Source organism: Barbus barbus, assembly GCF_936440315.1.
Source record: "Barbus barbus genome assembly, chromosome: 3".
NCBI lineage: Eukaryota > Metazoa > Chordata > Actinopteri > Cypriniformes > Cyprinidae > Barbus > Barbus barbus.
In genome coordinates, this window is record NC_136731.1 from 40,035,633 (window position 1) to 40,054,667 (window position 19,035).

At 38.2% G+C, this 19,035-nt stretch overlaps 3 protein-coding genes across 4 annotated transcripts; all 3 read left to right on the plus strand.

Moving 5' to 3' along the window:
• Positions 1 to 10: 10 nt before the first annotated feature.
• On the plus strand, positions 11 to 3,210 carry LOC306847207 (homeobox protein Hox-B9a; the record flags this gene model as incomplete). The annotated part of the gene is made up of 2 exons (XM_079381030.1): positions 11 to 524; positions 2,975 to 3,210. The coding sequence occupies 2 exons, from the start codon at positions 11 to 13 to the stop codon at positions 3,208 to 3,210; spliced, it is 750 nt and encodes a 249-aa protein (XP_079237156.1).
• A 7,202-nt stretch (positions 3,211 to 10,412) lies between these two features.
• LOC306845810 (homeobox protein Hox-B8a) lies at positions 10,413 to 13,161 on the plus strand. Of its 2 annotated transcripts, none has more exons than XM_079378789.1 (2): positions 10,413 to 11,244; positions 12,025 to 13,161. In XM_079378789.1, exons 1-2 carry the CDS (start codon positions 10,821 to 10,823, stop codon positions 12,336 to 12,338), a joined length of 738 nt encoding a protein of 245 aa, XP_079234915.1. In that variant the 5' UTR covers positions 10,413 to 10,820; the 3' UTR covers positions 12,339 to 13,161. The 2 variants fall into 2 exon arrangements, with proteins under 2 accessions (XP_079234915.1, XP_079234914.1); XM_079378788.1 differs by having other exon boundaries at positions 10,456 to 11,244; positions 12,022 to 12,986.
• A 1,171-nt stretch (positions 13,162 to 14,332) lies between these two features.
• hoxb7a (homeobox B7a) lies at positions 14,333 to 18,350 on the plus strand. Its single transcript, XM_079391091.1, has 2 exons — positions 14,333 to 14,831; positions 17,613 to 18,350. The coding sequence occupies exons 1-2, from the start codon at positions 14,414 to 14,416 to the stop codon at positions 17,870 to 17,872; spliced, it is 678 nt and encodes a 225-aa protein (XP_079247217.1). The 5' UTR covers positions 14,333 to 14,413; the 3' UTR covers positions 17,873 to 18,350.
• The last annotated feature ends 685 nt before the right edge of the window (positions 18,351 to 19,035 follow it).

Genomic DNA, 19,035 nt, shown 5'->3' on the forward strand with positions numbered 1-19,035 from the left:
ATGTCCGAGAATGTCCATTTCTGGAACTCTAAGCAACTACTATGTCGATTCTATCATAAGTCATGAGGGAGAAGATCCGAACGCGTCCCGCTTCTCCAATGTACAGTACTCCAGCGCTAGACAACCGGGACCCGGCGAGCATCCCGAGTTCCCCTCTTGTAGCTTCCAGCCCAAGCCTCCAGTGTTCAGTTCGTCATGGAGTCCATTCAGTTCCCACGCGTCCAATGGCTTACCCGCGGTCTACCATCCATACATACCGACGCAGCCAGTGCCTTCAACGGATACTCGATACCTCCGCACATGGCTCGACTGTGCTCCGAGAGCAGAGCCTCTGCCTGGGCAAGGACAGGTCAAGATGGAGCCGCTCCTGGGACATCTCGGGGAACCACCTAAACTAGTTGGGCAGCATGAGTATATCTTGGAGTCCTCTACAGCAAGAGAGATGAATTCTAGTCACAGCGCTGGGTTTGAAGACAATAAGGACATATGCGAAGCCAGCGAGGACAAAGAGGGACCGGATCAAAGTAAGTTATAAACCTAGGAAGTGAACACTCTGTAAAGCGTTTTATGCTGTCATAAAACCAGAACAAAGCAACAGACACCTCACGCAGTCAAGTATGATCATAGCATTCTCACGTCTTCGCTAGCATGTCGGTTTTTTTTAATCGAATCTATATTTTTACCCAGATATTTAACCATGCTATACATAGCCTATATAGCATCGCTGAGCATTGTTTTGCTTTGCTCGGTTGGAGTCACGTAGAGGTTTCACACACTTATAAATCAAGCTTTAATTTTCCTATCATATTGTTTGCGTTTATTTGATTCTTGAGTTACTTTTATTATATTCCTTCTCTTCCTGTCTCTGTTAGAGTTCCTTATTTGCCAGTTTTGGGTCGGCCGTAAACAGCTTTTTTGTGTGCAATGACTCTCCAAAGCGTCTGTTGGTCGGAGGTTTATTCGCGTTTCATCTGAAACTTGAATTTATTTATTTTATCTAATTCTATTTATGTGTAAATATTATTGACTGTATATCATCCCTGAGGTCAAGGTGTAGTCTGAGTACCACAAAATAAATGTAGTACTGCATAAATGTGTTTTTAGTGGTAAATCTGGCTGCTGGGGGGATTGTATGTTTTTCCCTGACCTGTTTGCCTGTTCTTGAGCTCCCTCAAGAGTGGGTTTGAACCGGTGCAGAGAATTATCCATATAATAAATCCACCTCTTAACCATATAAAATTATTAATGCCAAAGTATTCCAACAAGTTCAGAAATGCATCTTAATTCTTAGGGATTTGTTCAACAATCGTTTTCGATTTTGTCGCAATGAATTTGAAAAGGCCATTGATTTTAATCCGTGAAATAGGCTGCAGCACTGTGAACTAATGGAATTGTGCGCAATAGAAATCCCCAATGCGCTACCCCGGGCGGCATTCCAGAATAAACTGTAGGCAAAGGCAATGATGTTGGGAGTTACACGTCCCGCTTTGTGCTCATGGCTGCCCATGAGAAGGAAAAAGTTATAGCTTTCAAGTCTATTAAGTTATCAGAGGAGCCAACATCCCCATTAATCGTACGTGAGCTCTGTGGGATATGTTGCGTAAAAAAAAAAAAAAAAAACATTATATATATATATATATATCCCACAGTAAAATACGATTCAATCCAAACATGGGCAAATGCAATCCTAAAGTCAGAGGTGCATTGTCTTTGAAAACGTTTTGATCAAATTGCCTACATGCAATAAATTAAATTCTAAATTTTGTATAGCTAATTTGTGGATTTTTATTCATTTTTATTACTGGAAACGCAAGTCACTTTCCTCCTCATATAGCATGACCCTCTTAGTGTTTCATTGTTAGGGATCACGTCTCGGTCCTGTCTCGCAAGTTGCAAGTTATACAGACGTATCCGCGAGGCCTCTATAGCTGCATGACACGCGCATCAATCATTTTAGATGCGTGTATCTCATTCCATCATTATGAAAATACAATTGCGTCATAAGATTTGGGATATCGTGGAAAGCTGATGTGTATGTCTTGAGGCAAAAAAAGCGTTGAGTTTCCACGCATAGGATGGGAAACAAATACAAATCTACAAATACGTGGCTTTTTCTAAGATGCTAGCATACCCCTGAAAAGTGAGTTATGAGCCAAACGTTGAATGTTTTTCATTCGACTAGTAGCCTATGCACTTTAAGAGAGTATGAAGCACCAGCATGGTAGAAATTTTCCCTTGACGTCACTGAACCCACACAGGTAGGCAACGGAAGACGTGCACAGGTGACATCAATTTCGTCATCACAGTGAATCTCGAGTCGCTGTAACATTCAGTTTTTCCATGTGCATGATAACAAAAGTCAGCACAACGGAATTTTTTCTGCTTCCCATCTGCATTCCCGACCAAACCACTGAGGGAGAAGACGCCTCATTAGAGATGCTCTTCCTCCGCAATTCATCCCACATTTCTCCCTAAAAAGGAGATAATCTCATGTCACATGTGACCACGTTTTACAGTGCATTCCAGTATGGTTAAAATCCCTGTAGAGTTCAAAATGAATCCTTTCTTTCCCCTCAGTCCTTTTCTTATTTTTTCCCCTTCATTGCTTTCACATTCTCCGTTGCAGGGAGATGAATGGCATGGATTATCACAGGTGAACTTAGATGGCCTCTTGTACAAAGTTGTTGCCTACTGGTGGTTTTACAGTTTAAGCTAGAAACATTATTTTTTATTTTTGCTTATCAAGTTAATAGGATGAAATTGCTTTGCGTTCCTTTCTTTTATTTTAATCAATCGTGGTGTTGGTTTTCATGCATTAGTAAGTGATGGCGCCCTAAAGCACTTTATTTTAATAATATTCAGTCTTCCTGAAGGCTGTAACTTTGAGTGCATTGTGAAATGTGTTTCCTGTTTCATATTGGAATCTGATCTAATATTATGATCCGCTCTTCTTGTTTTTGACTGTCATTCGCAGACGACCCATCTGCAAACTGGTTACACGCTCGATCATCCCGGAAGAAGCGATGTCCATACACGAAATATCAGACCTTGGAGCTAGAGAAGGAATTTCTGTTCAATATGTACCTCACCCGAGACCGGAGACACGAGGTAGCTCGCCTGCTGAACTTGACAGAGCGACAAGTAAAAATATGGTTCCAAAACAGACGGATGAAAATGAAGAAAATGAATAAGGACCAGCCCAAAGAATAATAACTCAGACTGGTGCCAGACTTTTACAAAGAGTCTTTTAAATCTGGAAGCTGATGCAACAAGGTTTTACTGCATCAAAAAGGAAACGCACACACGCACTCTCTCTCGCACACACACACACACACACACACCATTTTCCGCATGACTGGACAGTGTTAAGCATATAGGGTATAAGGAAGAGGTGAGATGATGCAGATGAGGGGGAAAACGTCGTGCCATCTCTCCCTTCTTTTATTGCATTTTATGACTTGTGCGAAAGAAACACTTCATCAGGAAATAAACAGGTGATAATGAACAGGCCAAGAACAGCTGAAATATTGTGCTTTTTATAAAGTTGTTCTCTATAATTCTGCATTTTTCATCATTCCTTTTGTCATATACGTGTGCTGATATAAAATGTATTTAACAAAACACAAGCCTCATTCAATAGCTATACAAGGGAAGTTTTGCTTTTCTGTAAAGCATGTTCACGTGTTTGCTGAAGACGTGAGCTCTCTTTAACAAAATTATTATTATTACTATTATAAGAGCGGAATAAAACAGCCTTTAGTTCGTAATGTCTATACCATTTGTGAAGCGGTTATTGAAGTGTGCGATGCTAACCTTTTGAAGTTTACGATATTATAAATTAGCTCCTTTTGACATTTACTTGTGCGCAGAGATGTGTGGTAGACGCACACTTGGTTAATTCGAATGTATTAATAATAGTAATAATAATATAGCTTCCACCATAGTTTCGTTGAAATAGTGTTTGTATCATTTGGGGTCAAAATCAAGAATCAAACTGAAGTAATTAAACACGAATGAAATGAGTTGTTTTGCCTACTTATTTCTTTCTTTTTTTTTTTTTTTTTTGCACGTTCAAATATCCCAAAATAATCCTTTTGAAAATTAGAGTGCAGGTTCCGAGTGTATGTTTTTGTAGCGTGTCAGTAACCATAGAATTAATTCGTGCTTTAATGTATAACAGCCTTTAATACAGATTCGGTCGCAGTTGTTTACATAAATTTGCGCATGCCTCGTATTGTGTAGTTTTCTTATGTACGTGTTATTGAAAATGCTAGTATTAATTCGAAGCTGTTTTATGTACGGTCTAAGGATTGTTGTTTTAATTTATTGTAAATACGTTAATAGTTTTTTTTCTTTTAAAAGGAATGTTTTATATGTTGTAAAAAAAATTCATACTTGAATGAGCTGATACACGTAACCTTTTATTTTTCCTATTTTGTTTACACGTTCCATGTATATATGTCCAGAATCATGTCCGTTGTCCATTGATGTTTATTTCTGTATTTGCTCGTATGGCTTTGTTGGAATAGAGATTTGTTTTATGTTTTAGTGATTTGACTTAACAGAAATTGAGCACGGCTGTCTTCAAATGTCAATTTTACTCCTTAAATTGTTAAATACAACAGTTTCCCACTTTCTTTAACGCACGTCCATTCAAGAAGACACACACACACACACACACACACACACACACATGTTGGTTTTTGTGGTTTATGGGGACTCTCCATAGGCGTAATGGTTTTTATACTGAACAAACTGTGTGTGCTATTGCCCTACACCAACCCTACACCTAAACTTAGCCCTCACAGGAGACTTTGTGCATTTTTAGATTTTCAAAAAAAAACACCATTTAGTATGTTTTTTAAGCCTTTTGAATTGTGTCCTCATAAACCACCTTCATATTGTAATACCTCTGTCATACCCATGTTATTATACAAATTTGTGTCCTCATAAACCACATAAACATGCACAAACACACACACACACACACACACACACACACACTTTTTGTGCTAGTTTCTAACACGCTTGTTTAATGGCTTCTGTACATTTCTGTACATTACATCACCAGACTTACCCGGTAACGTTAGATCTAAATTGTTTTTGTACACGACTGTTCTGTCTCCTTTTGTGTTGTTAATCTGTGCTATTGCACTGTTGATGCTGGACTCATTAAAAGTTTACACATAGACCACACACGTTTTGTCATTCCTATGGACAGAGATAATATGCAGGTTGGTAAAAGATACCCAAATACAATATAATCTAAAATGTAATATTTTTTTCTTCTTAAGGAGTGCACAGTCTGATGTATCAGTGCAACAGAAACTCTCTCGAAATTTAAACGTTCATCATGTAATTAAAATAAATATGCGTGGCTGTGCATGACGTGTATCTTTGTGTATGTGTTATCGATACCAGCTCGACACACTGACATACATTTTTGTCAAATTGAAGTCTTATCTGCTTTTTATCATTATCGTTGTTGTTGTTATTATTATTATAGCACGTCAACTCTTTACCTTATTTGGTGTGCTTGCCAATAATTGTCCTTTATGTTATTCATTGTAAACCAGCCCAAAGTTTCTCATTCTTTTTGTGATGTAGCGAAGGACATGCTGTAGTACTCCACTTTAATGTTTACTGCACTTTATAATGAGAGTCATATGTTGTAAATATGCTATCGTGCGCTCGAGCATTCATCTTGAATCGGAATGAAGAAACGTGCAGCTCATATGTGGAAAGAAGAATTACTGAGAATAACCATGACTCATCTTTGCTTTGGCTCTCTTCTTAACCTATTATGTGATTCCCCTATGATATTTGTGGTGTTATATTTGGCTATACCGCATCCTCCAGATGCAAGTTATGTATCAAGAGTCAAGAAGGATATTTTGCCTGCAGAGGCGATGCATGATAAATTATGCAATCTAAAAGGGATAAGGTAGGTCTAAATGTTTCAGACTCTGAAATTCTAGACACTCAATAATGTAAGACCAGAGGCCCACTGTTAGCAGAAAAAAAACGTGTAGTGTCAAATGCGATGGCATATATGGTCATATGTAGTTCTATAGGATAAAAAAATAGAATAGAGGTACTAAAAATACAATGATTTGGCTAGAAATTTAGACGGCCAAATCCTAACAATTATGAAATTGATGCAATTGCAAATTAGAAGAGGAAAGGAGACAGCTTAAAAAAAGATCTGCATTCAACAGATTGTAACAATTAAATATTTTTGAAGACATTGCCAGTTGTCCTGGCTCACAGATGTGTGCACGAATTCAGCCTTCGTCACATATTAATTCAGCATAAGTCTGTCCTGGTGATTCTAGGGCTGAGAAGATATTCTGAGTCCTGCCACACAATTAACGCCCTTTATTTTGGTGTTTTGAAAGGAAACAAACTGCAGAAAGGATGTACGCTCGATGTTCGAAGGAAATGGGAAGTCGACTGTCATAAAAAAGAGAAAGAAATTCAATGTGGTGTGCCGCAATAAAATAATATGACTGTAATAAAACTTTATAGGGTATAAATTTCTGAAGGTTAAGAACTAAATGGCTGTAAAGCAAACACTATGCGAGAAAAAAATGGAAGAAAATGTGAAAAACGTTTCAGGATTCTAATAACTGTAAGGCAAAATAATTTGCGTAAACACTGTGTCTCCGTTGGGGGAGCCTGTTTTTTTCTTCCCCTTTCTCGCATTTGTCGTTTATTGTGTACAGCGTTTGTTCTTTAGCCGTCCAGATTCCTTACAGAGTAGGGGGTCGAGATGGGTGAGATCTGGACTTCCACATGAGAGCCCTGAGCCCAATTCAATCGACGCCCACCCTTTGTTCCATTTCCGAACGCACTACGGCCCTTATAGCGGGCCATAAACTGCCACAAAAAGGATTTCTGGCGAGACGTCTGGGATGACCAACGTTAATTTGTTTACAACCTTTGGGATCGGGTTTGACTTCGCCATTTTGTGGGTACACATCCGATTGCGTCTTGGTGATGCAAAGGCGGTTTGATAAAGAGAAATATTTCAGTCTCTCAAAAACAAAACCACGCATTACATTAAATCTCGCCAACTATAGATTGCTTAAAATGTAACCCCAAGTATGTTCATTATAGTTTTTTTAATTTTTATTTTAGTTTAACATTCAGTTTATTAAATCAGCTTTATTGTATATGAATAGAAAAATTTGTTAAGATTTATGGTTATGTCGTGGTGTGTGGATTGGTGTAATATAACCAGCATTACCAATTATGTGAATAATAATGTCATAAAGCTTTCAAATAAATAATAATCGAAATATTTTTATTTCTTTCAAAACAATAATCTCTATAATTGAACTCTGTGGTCAGAAGATTAAAGACTGTCAATATCGACAACTACCAAAAGGAAAGGTAACATGATAATGGTGATGATGATTACTACTAGCAGTTTAGTGATGCTGGTGATACAATAGTATACAAAACGTATAGCCCAAATGTAAAAGAAGTAAGTATTTATGCATGGAAATGTTATTTCGTGGACTGATTCTTTTTTATTTAAAACAGTGTGCAAGTAATTAAATATAATACAAGTCTATTATTATTAGCCTGTTGTTGTTGTTAGTAGTAGCCTAGTACCAGCAGCAGTAGGTTTGGTGATGGTACTATTAATAGCGGCAATAGTAGTAGTTGTGCATTAAAATAAAAAGAGTGTAACCCAAATAAAAATAGCATATCACTGACGGAATTCTGTCGAGCCTTATTCTAAATTTTAAGCTTAATACAGTTATAATATTAACAAAATACTAGTAAGACAGAAGTAAAACTTTCTTTCGTTGTTTTTTTATGGTTTAACATTAGTGTTAGGGTTCCAACCCTATGTAAATTACTTTTCTAGATAGGCCTATGATAAAAACACACAAAACTAGATCCAACAAGGGTCGGTTTTAAACGGATTTCTTGTTATAGAGAATAAAAATAAGTACTTAACATCATTGAATTTGCACTTACTGAGCTGTTAATTCGCTCATTCTGTTTTTATGTCCATTGTTTATAGAACCATTAGCTTTTGAACTTCCGTCTCAGCTGCATTTGCTCATGGAGTAACACACAATTGCCGCTTGATGGCAATGTTGTTCCATCAAAAAGTGACTGGCTGGCCACCCTGCACCCCCAAACCGGAAACACTGAGGCCAAATATTTGCAGACATGTGCGGTATTACACTTGACTAAAGTAAGGTTCACACAATTTCCCTCTGTTACAGCGGAGCTTTGGAAAGATACGAAGAACTTTAACTTCAGATGATTCTTCAATATAAGTGATAAAGATCCTGAGAAACAAGTAGACCCTTTTTACCTTTTTTACCCTTTTTATTAGGATACAGAAACTTAGGATATCATAATCAATAATACATGTTTGATGCTAATTCAGTTTTAACATTTAACCTTAATAAAATAGATTATTAAAAGTTTTCAGCTCGGCTTATTAGAACCTATTAGAGCATATTTAAAATAAATTGAATAAGTGTACTTTATTATCTGCTCCATCTTATATGAGACCCAAACATTTTGAGATGTGATGAATCAGTGATTGTTTTAAATGCTAATAGGACGATTATATGATTAAGTAGCATAAGATATAAAGTCACCACACAAAACTTGGGTTAGCAAATATTTTATTGACAGCAAAAAAACACACATCACTTGACTACCGCTATTGCAGTGAATCTAGAAATTGTACACAAAAAAGAAACCCACAAACAAACAAAAACATATAATACGTTCTCTGACACCATTAATTTCATTATTAGACTCACTATATGCCGACATATCTATAAATGGAAAATTACAGAAAATATTTACAATAGAATGTCTATCATGCTTATGCATTATATTTTTACTTTTACATCAGAATTTAGAACCTAGGAAATTCTAAGTTTGACTAAAGCCGAATAATAAGCTTTACTGGTCAAACGGAGGGATTCACGCTTGGTGAACTCCTTGTCCTTGTTCAGAGATAAACGTTTATGTAGAACAAGATGTGTGTGAAGACTAACCCGTAATGCAGAAACATTAACATTGAACATAACTCACGTGTTGAAATGTAAATATTCCGTATGACTATTCATATAGCTAGTCAACATAAAGTTTCAAAAGGATTTGTCACATTGAGGTGATGATTTTGGGAGAGACACAGCAGTAATTTATTACAGACGCAAATGAAGCTGTGAAATGACAAGCACCAACAGCATATGTAGATTTAAAAAATAGAGAACTTTTTTGTGTTATAGGTGAGCATTTTTATTCAGTGTATGCTTACAAATGACAAATGCAAATATTGGTTGTTGCACATAACAAATAACAAAATCTTATTTTTTTTGAAAATATAAAAAAGTTATAGCTATAGTTGTATAATCATTTTGTAATTAAAATTCAATATTTTCTCCCAAATCAAAACGAATCCAGAAACATTTTAAACGGCTACAAGCGCGTAAAATATATTGTTTGTTTACTCATTCATTTTAATTAATTTATTTACCGATTTTTGCTTTTTTACCATTAGAAAATTCCATGCACGGTACTTTTCACCCCTCGGATTTTCTAGGTAACGTTAATCAGATTTACTCATACTAAACATAATGACAGACTGTATGGAAAACAAAACGAAAATGACAATTAAAGGACTTACTATTTCTGCATGGATAAAATCAGGAGTGAAGCATTTACAGCACCGGCCGTAGAACCTCATAAAAACCTAACAGCTTTTTGATGCTCTACGTCAACAACAAACTGTAGGGGCGTTTATTGCATTTTATAGTTTGTTAAACCATTTACAACCACATTTGCCATTTCACCTGATGTGCAGGTCCATTACAACATCCTCATATATCTGTAAATATATTTATATAAATACAATTATCAGAATATTAAATATGACCACCTCGCTTATTTTCGATGCGCGCGCCTTTGTCGCTGCAGAGGATGATTTTGTAAGTTTAAGCGTTCATATAAGGTTTATAGGATGTATTTAAACTAATGCCAATTAAATCGTGTACCTTTTAAAATTGGCCGGCTAGACCCTGACATTTAAAAAAGGAGACTCGACCTCGTTAGAGATTTGGAAATTAACGGCTAAATATGCATCACTTTAGGTTGTCTGTGATGAACATGCAAAAAAAATCAATCTTTCAAACGGGTTTGGAGGGGAGAAGTTGAGTGGGGGGAGGGACAGAGGCTATGCACTTGATCTGATGCAAAGCGGCAGATTTCTCATTAACTTACCCGCTTGAACATATTAATGTGCATATTCTCCCCTCCTCTCTCTCTCCCTTGGCCCCCCTTCCCTCTCCTGCTCCCTCGCGCTCTCTCCCTCTCAGCTCTCTCTCCCTCGCTTTCTCTTTTTCTCTCTTTTTCATTCTCTCACTCCCTTCATATCAGAATCGCGCAGAGCGGTGTCCGTGTAGGGATGCGAGAAGCCAATGGAACGAGGATCCGATAGAAGGTGCAAATGATCGTGAAAACACACAGCAAAATATGAAACTTCTCATTTGCAGCCGAGTAAATCATAGAAAAACTGGTTGGGAACTGGCACCCTTCACCGGAATTGTGATGCTGGAACTCTACAGTGGGAACATGCCTTTGGAAGCTTTAGCTAAGTTGTTTTAACAAAGGTATACAAACGCAAACCGTTCAGTTTTTGGAAATCAAGGCTTGGCTGCTGCATTATTTGTTTCCTCAGTAACTGTGAAACTGACAACTCTCTGAAGCTGCTGCGCTGATATAAAGACATTCAAACGCAAACTCTTGAACAAAATCAGCACCAACAACAACATCAAAAGATGAGCTCATATTTCGTCAACTCTCTCTTCACTAAATACAAAAGTGGAGACAGTCTGCGGCCAAACTATTACGAGTGCGGATTTGCTCAGGACCTAGGGACGAGACCCACCGTTGTGTACGGTCCTGGCACCGGGGCCACTTTCCAGCATGCCCCTCAGATTCAGGAGTTTTACCACCACGGCGCATCCACGCTCTCTGCAGCTCCTTACCAGCAGAGTCCCTGCGCAGTAACTTGTCACGGCGAGCCTGGTAACTTCTACGGTTATGATGCTCTCCAGAGGCAAACGCTTTTCAGTGCTCAAGACGCCGACTTGGTTCAGTATAGCGACTGCAAGCTCGCTACGGGGGGCATCGGCGACGAAACGGACAACACAGAGCAGAGTCCGTCGCCCACACAGCTGTTCCCGTGGATGCGACCTCAAGGTGAGTCTCAGTAGACAGGAAAGCCGCCCAACTCGCTTTGTGTGTGTTCGTGGAAGTGACATAAACCTGGGTTAGCCACACGAAAAAATCTCAGTGCAAAATAGGTTTAGAATTGCATTTCCTGTGTGCACGAGAGGAGGGGGGACAATAGCCGTTTTTATTGTTTTATGGTGTTCAAAACTTGTGAATCACTTTACAGTTTAATGACCCTGCCATAGAAAGACAGGAGGGTGGGAGAGTGGAAGAAGAGGGCGAGAGAAAAGCCCCTTCTCTTGCTGTTCCCATGTGTGAGACTTTGCCCCACAGCTGATCTCTCACTTCCCACCCAGGTCAAAGTTTTACTGCAGCCTTTAACGACTTACAGTGAGACCTGAGTTTATTTCACTACACAGTGGTCGTTTCACAATGATTATGTCATTTATGGCTGTGCCTAATCCTTTGAACATGTGAAAGAGTATAGATTGCTTTTTGACGACGCTACTGCGGGGTTAGTGTTGCTCATACCGTGTATTAGTGTTGTGGTAGGCCTACTTATATTTGTAATGGTGGAGCTTTTACGTTAATTACTGTGTTAGGCTGTGGGGAGTCTCCATGGTACACTAAAAGCCTTCCCATAAACTAATAATGTATCGCGATTATGTACTGTAGATGTTCTTTTCGCGTGGAAGTTGTCTTTGTAGAATGTTGGTTTAAGAATACGTTCGAACTTGATTGTAAAATTCGATTTGGCGCGTATTGTAAGCTCTGTCTAACATCTGAAAACTTCTTTATTGCCAGTAGCTGCCGGACGGAGGCGAGGCCGCCAGACCTACAGCCGCTATCAGACGCTGGAACTCGAGAAAGAGTTTCTCTTCAATCCCTACCTAACACGCAAGCGACGGATTGAGGTATCACACGCTTTGGGACTGACAGAACGACAAGTCAAAATCTGGTTTCAAAACCGTCGCATGAAGTGGAAAAAAGAAAACAACAAGGACAAGTTTCCAAGCAGCAAGTCTGAACAAGAGCAGATCGAACAAGAGAAACGGGAGAAAGAGCAGGCATCCGGGACACAGCCAGCCGACGAAGACTGCGACAAGGCAAAACAAATGTAAAGCGGATGCGTGTGTGTGTGTGTGAGAGAGAGAGTGTGTGTTTGTGTGTGTACGTGTGTCAGTCAATCAAAACGGCGAAGAATAAATAGGGAAAATAAAACAGGACAATGAGGAAGAGAATAACGGTGTTTGCATGGGAGGTTTGTCTCACAGAGACATTTTAATCAAGTCGAGTGGTTACATCTTCCACACGAGGAAGGAACAAAAAAAAAAAAAAACGACTGGGACTAGACGAATGACTATACACTAAATGTGGTGACCACAGAACTTCAGGAAGACGAGGGACAAGAGGCATTTCTACTTTTTAACTGTTGTTCAGAGAGTAAGATAGTGTTAAAGCTAGTCTCCTTTCTTTGTGAAATAATTATTGTGAAACTTAAGTTTCTATTGTTAGGATATCGTCATTAACAATTACCTTGGCAGCTGTATAGTTTTTAAGTTAAATTGTGCACTTTTAACTGTTCTCACTTATATGTTATGATGATGAAGTAGAAATTAATGACTTCCAACAACATGAAACTGCCTATTTATGCCGTAGAATCTCTTTTTACACGTCTTTGGTTCTTCTTAAATCGATGGTATTTTTGTTGTCTTCCTTTCATGGGGTAAGCATGCTGGATTATAAAAATGAATAAACATAATAAAAATAATTTTGAAAATCATGTCATGTGACCCATGTTTACTAATCCTGTTGTTGTCGTTCACCTTTACTGAAGTAGATGACTATATGTTTTGTTGTCATTCTTGACTGTATTCTAGTGTCTAAAACTGGAGGAATCCGGCAGAAAGAGGACACAATAAAGTTTACAAGCGACAATCCCTGACACCATGCATCCTCGACATCATTTCTTGTTAATGTGCGGTTCCAAGGTCCGCTTCAAATCCAAAACTTTTAGGTTACCAGACGAGATGTTGTTTATGTTAAAACATAGGCCTTCATTTCAAATAATTCATATAAGCGCAAACATGGAATAGTACAATAAAATTAATGTTTGCAAATTTGTAAATCTCACAGAAAAGTCATGTAGTGTGGTCTGAAGTTTGATTTATAGTTAGATACATGAAGTACAAGAGAGACGGCATGTGAAACCACAACTGAAAACCCTCATAACTACTTTGTCAGACCAACTCTGTAACACAACACAATATAATACCCCACTAAACAGAAACAGACTATGTATTATCGTGATTCTACATCAAAAATCTCTTAAAACGAAATTTAATCTTGCTGGTGTTTGTTAAATGTGGGTATTTGAGTTATGGGAGCACATAGTGTCAGGTGAATTACTGTCGAAAGCGTATGGGGGCTTCTCAAACATTCAGAGAGAGTAAGTTCTACGACAAGATTCAGAGCTCTCGCGCGAACATGTTTGCTATGTACAGGGAAACTGTTTGGGGTGCACTGAGCCAATCCGTCACTATGGAAATGGCTAGTTGGTGGTGACTGTTCGAGCTATAGGGATGCTTTGAAGCAGAAACTAGTAAGGGCCCGAGTCATCATGCTCTTGACACGGCACACTGTACAGACATTGCAAAAATGCAGTGATGAGATTGGGGTATGCGCAGGAGCGGTGACAAGAAGAAATAGTGTTGAAAATCAATACAGAAATAAATAGGTTTCTTGTTATTTGTGTGGTGGCCTCCCAAACCTGAAGCACGTTCCTAAATCTGGACAACTTGAAATCATTTGTAAGTTTGTACAACCCACAATTATTTAATGCTTGGCACGGATGTAGGTGATTACAGAAACCTTCTCAATAGCCTATCGATTTGTGTGTTCTCCCGTGCGTTTGTGTTGACTGTAGGTACCGTTGGCTTGGGTTGGTTGGCTGTAAGTGAATAATTTAACAAATTTATGTGGATGGTCAGCTGCGAAGCCCTTCTCCACATTAGACGGGGGTCTGGGAAGACGCACAGCCATTGGAGGATATTTCATCACGTGCTGTCCATCACGTGGCCCCAGAGGAAAAAGGGGTGATTTTTGGTGTAAATCTAGACTGTAATTCTGTAATATATCATTGGACCTCGTAAAACCGACACTAAAACTTCTTGGCATATAAATCACTTCTCAAATTATGAGTTCATTGTATTATGCGAACGCGTTGTTTTCCAAATACCAAGTGGCGAGTTCAGCCTTTTCTACAGGCGTGTTTCCCGAGCAAACTTCTTGCGCCTTTTCTTGCAGCTCGGCCGGCGGCTACGGCTCGGCTTCCACCGGTGCACCGGTCTCCTCTACATCTTCTGTCTCTCTGTCGAGCATGTACACTAACGGTGCTAGCCTTTCCAGCCAGACTCAAGGCATGTACCCCACTGCGTATGAGCTGGGAGCTGTTTCGTTGAACATGCACAGCTCTCTGTTTGACCATCCGAGTCTACCCATGGTGAGCGCTGGCGATCTCTGTAAAGCGCAAAGCAGTGGTAAAGAGGAGCAGAGGGGCTACCATCAAAACAACGAAAACAACCTCCGAATCTATCCGTGGATGAGGAGCACAGGTCTGTGAAAACTGAATGTTTATTAAGGACAGGGGTGTGCGTCTGTATGTCTGAGGGGGAGGGAGGTAGGTTAAGGGAGCGAACGAATCATTTCAAAAAGTGTTCTTTTCCTCCGATCTTTATTATGACTAATTAGTCGCCATAATTCAAGACACCCTAGTACGTAGTAGTTCGTGTTTGTGGAAAAGGGAGGGGGCGGCATATGAGAGCTTTGGATGAATTATGTAGCTTTAGCAAATACTCAAGTTTCTGCTGAGATTGTGTGTCGTGATTGCATATTGCTGCGTGTACTCATGAATCCATCTTTAATTTAGGATGTTGGCAATCATTGGTGTTAAAAAATCTCATGTTTTCGATATAGAGGGCGGGGCCTTGTATTTCTAGGGTATGTTAGAGCTGCGTGGACCTTTGTTTTAAATTACTGTCAGAAATTTAACAGTGTCTGTGCGTGGACGTGTGTTTTATGTATATGCTGTACATGTATGTGTCTGCGTGCGTGCATGCACGCATGTGTTGGAAATCTCACAAAACATAAGACTCAAGACATACGAGCCAGTTCCGCGAATAATTATTCTCTCAACAGTGTTTTTTAACAAATCGTCAACTTTTCGTATAGGAACAGCACTTTTCTCACACAGCCACCACACGTCCCGGCTGACGTATTTGAAAAAGAGGTCGACAAGTTCTCTTTTAATGATTTTCTGCGGCCTCTCAAGACACTCCCCACGAGCTCCGACGTTCCTATCAGTCAACTGTCAACCTGGGGCGCTTCTTCTCTTGTTAGCTCCCAGTGTAAAAATACAACAACGTAAATAGTTTTGAAACAGATACCTCATTAGCAAAGTTGTTGACATTTACTGGCAGATAGTCCTTGCGCGGCTTTGTATACATTTTCGTTCTGCGTCGTAGTTTTGTGTGAAAAGCCAATGCCATTTAAAAATAATGCATGGGTCATAGTTAGCCTATCTTACTGTCGTTGTACAGAGAGATACGACATTTTAAATCATTTTAATTTTTATAATATCCGCAGCCAATCGACCGAATTTCGTTTGCAAACACGACTAAGCTTCTTTCAAATGTAAGCATTTTATTCATTTATTTAATTATTTTATTGTTTTAAGAAAGATCAGATTAGTCACTGATGTCCTGCCATGTCTGCTGTAAAGGCCACATATTTGGTCTTATGATACGCCAAAACTGGTGCAAAATATGCTGGGCCTTGTACCTTGTACCACTGGGTTTTGTGTCTTTATGACTATAGGTCCAGCTGCCTTTTCGTGCTTTGATATTTCACATAGATGGTCTCTGTCCCTCGCTTTATTTCTCTTTCACTATTCACAGACAGACATTCACACACTGACCAGATGAAATTCTATTTCCATGTCTATCATTCAGGAGCCTGTGTACGTCAGAGACCCTGCACAGTGACCGAGTACAAAGCTCTTCCTTGTTTTAACTCGTGTAAAAGCATTCGTTCTGCGAGGACACATCATTTATCCACTTAATTTATACCTCTTAAAGAACGAAACAGCTGTATCATTTTTTGGTGGATTTCAGTACAAAACTTGTATTTCTTTCTCTCGATTCCTTTCATCGCTTCTGCTTTTCACTCAAATTCTTTATGCATTTGCACAGTTTGTGCTAGACTAGTATCAACAAGAAGTGACACGGTGTTGCCGACAAGACGGAAGTAAGATACAAACAACTGAAGAGTGCAATAAAAAAGTTCAAAAAGCACACGGACTCAAAGCAGTCCCCATTTGTCCACAGTCTGCTGGAAACGGAAACGCAGGGACAGCAGAAAGTCACTGACCGTGCATGGGCAAGGTTGTGAAAGTCTAGATAGATTTCTTCTCTTTAAACGTGCATCTAAACGACGGATTCTTTACGTAGATGGCTTCTTTATCCAGATGGATAGACGAACACTTCAGCGCTTATGTGTAAGGGAACTAGATCATGTTGTTGACTTTGGTCATGTTTAGAAGGAAGTCTGAACGCCAGGGCTCTATTAGAGTCACAGGAGTGTGCAAACCAGTGAATTTTCTTTCAGAAGGAGTATTTGTGTACTTTCATTTTGCTTTTGAATTGCAGTCCATTTTTATATTTAACATACATTTTATCTTTGATTAGCTACTGTTGGTGTCTTAACCTTACTATAGAGTTAAAACTTAATACTTTAAATAGTGGTCAAACGCATGCTTAAATTACATGTGTGTGTGTTACTTTATTTGTACTATAGATTTTGACCTAAATGTAAGCAATAAAAATACAAAAAAGTATATTTTTGTTTGATGGCCGCTCTTTTAAAGTTTCAGAATTTAATAACTGCTTGTTATTTGATGGTTTTTCGCCTAGGCACTTTGCAAAAAGCTAAAAAGTCGCTTCTAAATATTTATAGTCACAAATCTCAATTTGTGAAAATGTGTTTGTATAATCACTGGCCGCTTTGTTTATGGTACGACAATAACACACCTACAGCATGCAGCATGAGTTTTGATGACTCTTTTCCCCCAGTGTACAATATTGCTGAAAATACTAAAATAAATCGAATCATTCACTCATTGAAGTGCAAAGTATATATCATATTTGAATGATTTTGAATTGAATTATACGTTTTTCGTTTTCATTCACACCAATGCGGATTCACACTGGCTGAACTTTTTTTATTATTATTTTTATTATCTATTATTATTATACACTTCATATTATTCTTTGCTAATGTTGTTGGTATACATATATTCATATTTGTTGCTTTCTGATCCTCCTTTTGCATTTCCACAGGTGCGGACCGGAAAAGAGGCCGTCAGACATATTCCCGATTTCAAACATTAGAGTTGGAGAAAGAGTTTCACTTCAACCGGTACCTTTCTCGACGGCGGCGTATTGAGATTGCGCACTCCCTGTGCCTGACCGAACGCCAGATAAAAATCTGGTTTCAAAATAGAAGGATGAAATGGAAGAAAGAGAACAAATCAACGGGCCACTGCTCTCCTGCTGCTGACCAAATCCGGGGTGACGAGGAAGAGGAAGATGATGAGTAGCCAGGCTAGTGGAAAATATAAAAATAGACTATATTATCGATTCAGCCTGCTTTATTTAGGGATACACTGAGTTGGAAAAAAAGACATGCTACTTACAATATTGTAGGTAAAATGTCACTGTCGTCTACCTATATAACTTGTGTTAGAGGTGTTAATGTGTTAGTAATACAAGTAATGTTAAAACGCATTTTAATATAGTTGTATACGTTTAATACTCCTATGTAGCCTAAATTATACATATATGATTACTATTAATGTTAATAATACTGGATCAAATATTTCATTTATTTGTGACTCACATATTTGTGATCTGTTACGTTCGGCCTAGTCACTGTGGGCTCAAACACAGAAGGGAGCAAGCTATTTTAAATAATTTCATATTTTGATATGTCCATGTGTAAATTTCTGTCTGCTTAAGCATTTTTCCCTGTTATATTTTGCGCAAGTGTTAAAATAAAGGAACTGTACAGCTGACCACAAGATGTTTGATTTTTTGCCTCTCGGGGAATTTTCTTTTCTGTGTTCTTTGATTGCTTTTCGCTTCGTTTCGATTAAGATCACAATATTGTTGAGAAAAGACCACTGATAATAGCACGAGCTTTTTTAAAATGTTGCCCCAAGCCACTCGAAAATCCGGATCTGCTTAGTGTTTTATTCAACAACAACAACAACATTAGTAGTAGTAATAATAATAATAATAAATAGAAAAGTAATACAAACGGATGCAACCTCGCCTGGATACGGTTATATTATCTATATTAGTTAATTTCTATTCACTATCAGGTATATTTATTTTTTAAATTAACAGTTACATGGGTATATTACTAAAATGTTAGTAATATACTGAAAAAAGCGTAAATTAATACTTTTATATTATTTGGGAATTACAATTGTTGTGTTGTGGACAAAAAAATACAATTCAAATATCAATAATAATAATAATAAACAGTTGACATTTTTAAATATCTATAAATTAACTAAAAATGTACAGTTTTTTAATTTGGTAAATTTAGTAGTGATCAGTGGAATTGAAATGATTTCACAAAGTACAAAGCACCAGAGCAGTGTTAGTTGTATTCTGTAATATTATAGTGATATTGTCGTTTATTCTCAGCATTAATACAACAGCTTTCGTTTATTGTGACTTAGTTTTTTCTCTCTTA

What these genes read in the sequence shown, in the direction of transcription:
- LOC306845810 (XM_079378788.1), top strand. Translation starts at nt 10,821, where the DNA reads ATGAGCTCATATTTCGTCAACTCTCTCTTCACTAAATACAAAAGTGGA. An exon ending in CCCGTGGATGCGACCTCAAG is followed by an intron (nt 11,245 to 12,021) that starts GTGAGTCTCAGT and finishes CTTTATTGCCAG; the next exon opens with TAGCTGCCGGACGGAGGCGA.
- hoxb7a (XM_079391091.1), top strand. Translation starts at nt 14,414, where the DNA reads ATGAGTTCATTGTATTATGCGAACGCGTTGTTTTCCAAATACCAAGTG. An exon ending in TCCGTGGATGAGGAGCACAG is followed by an intron (nt 14,832 to 17,612) that starts GTCTGTGAAAAC and finishes GCATTTCCACAG; the next exon opens with GTGCGGACCGGAAAAGAGGC.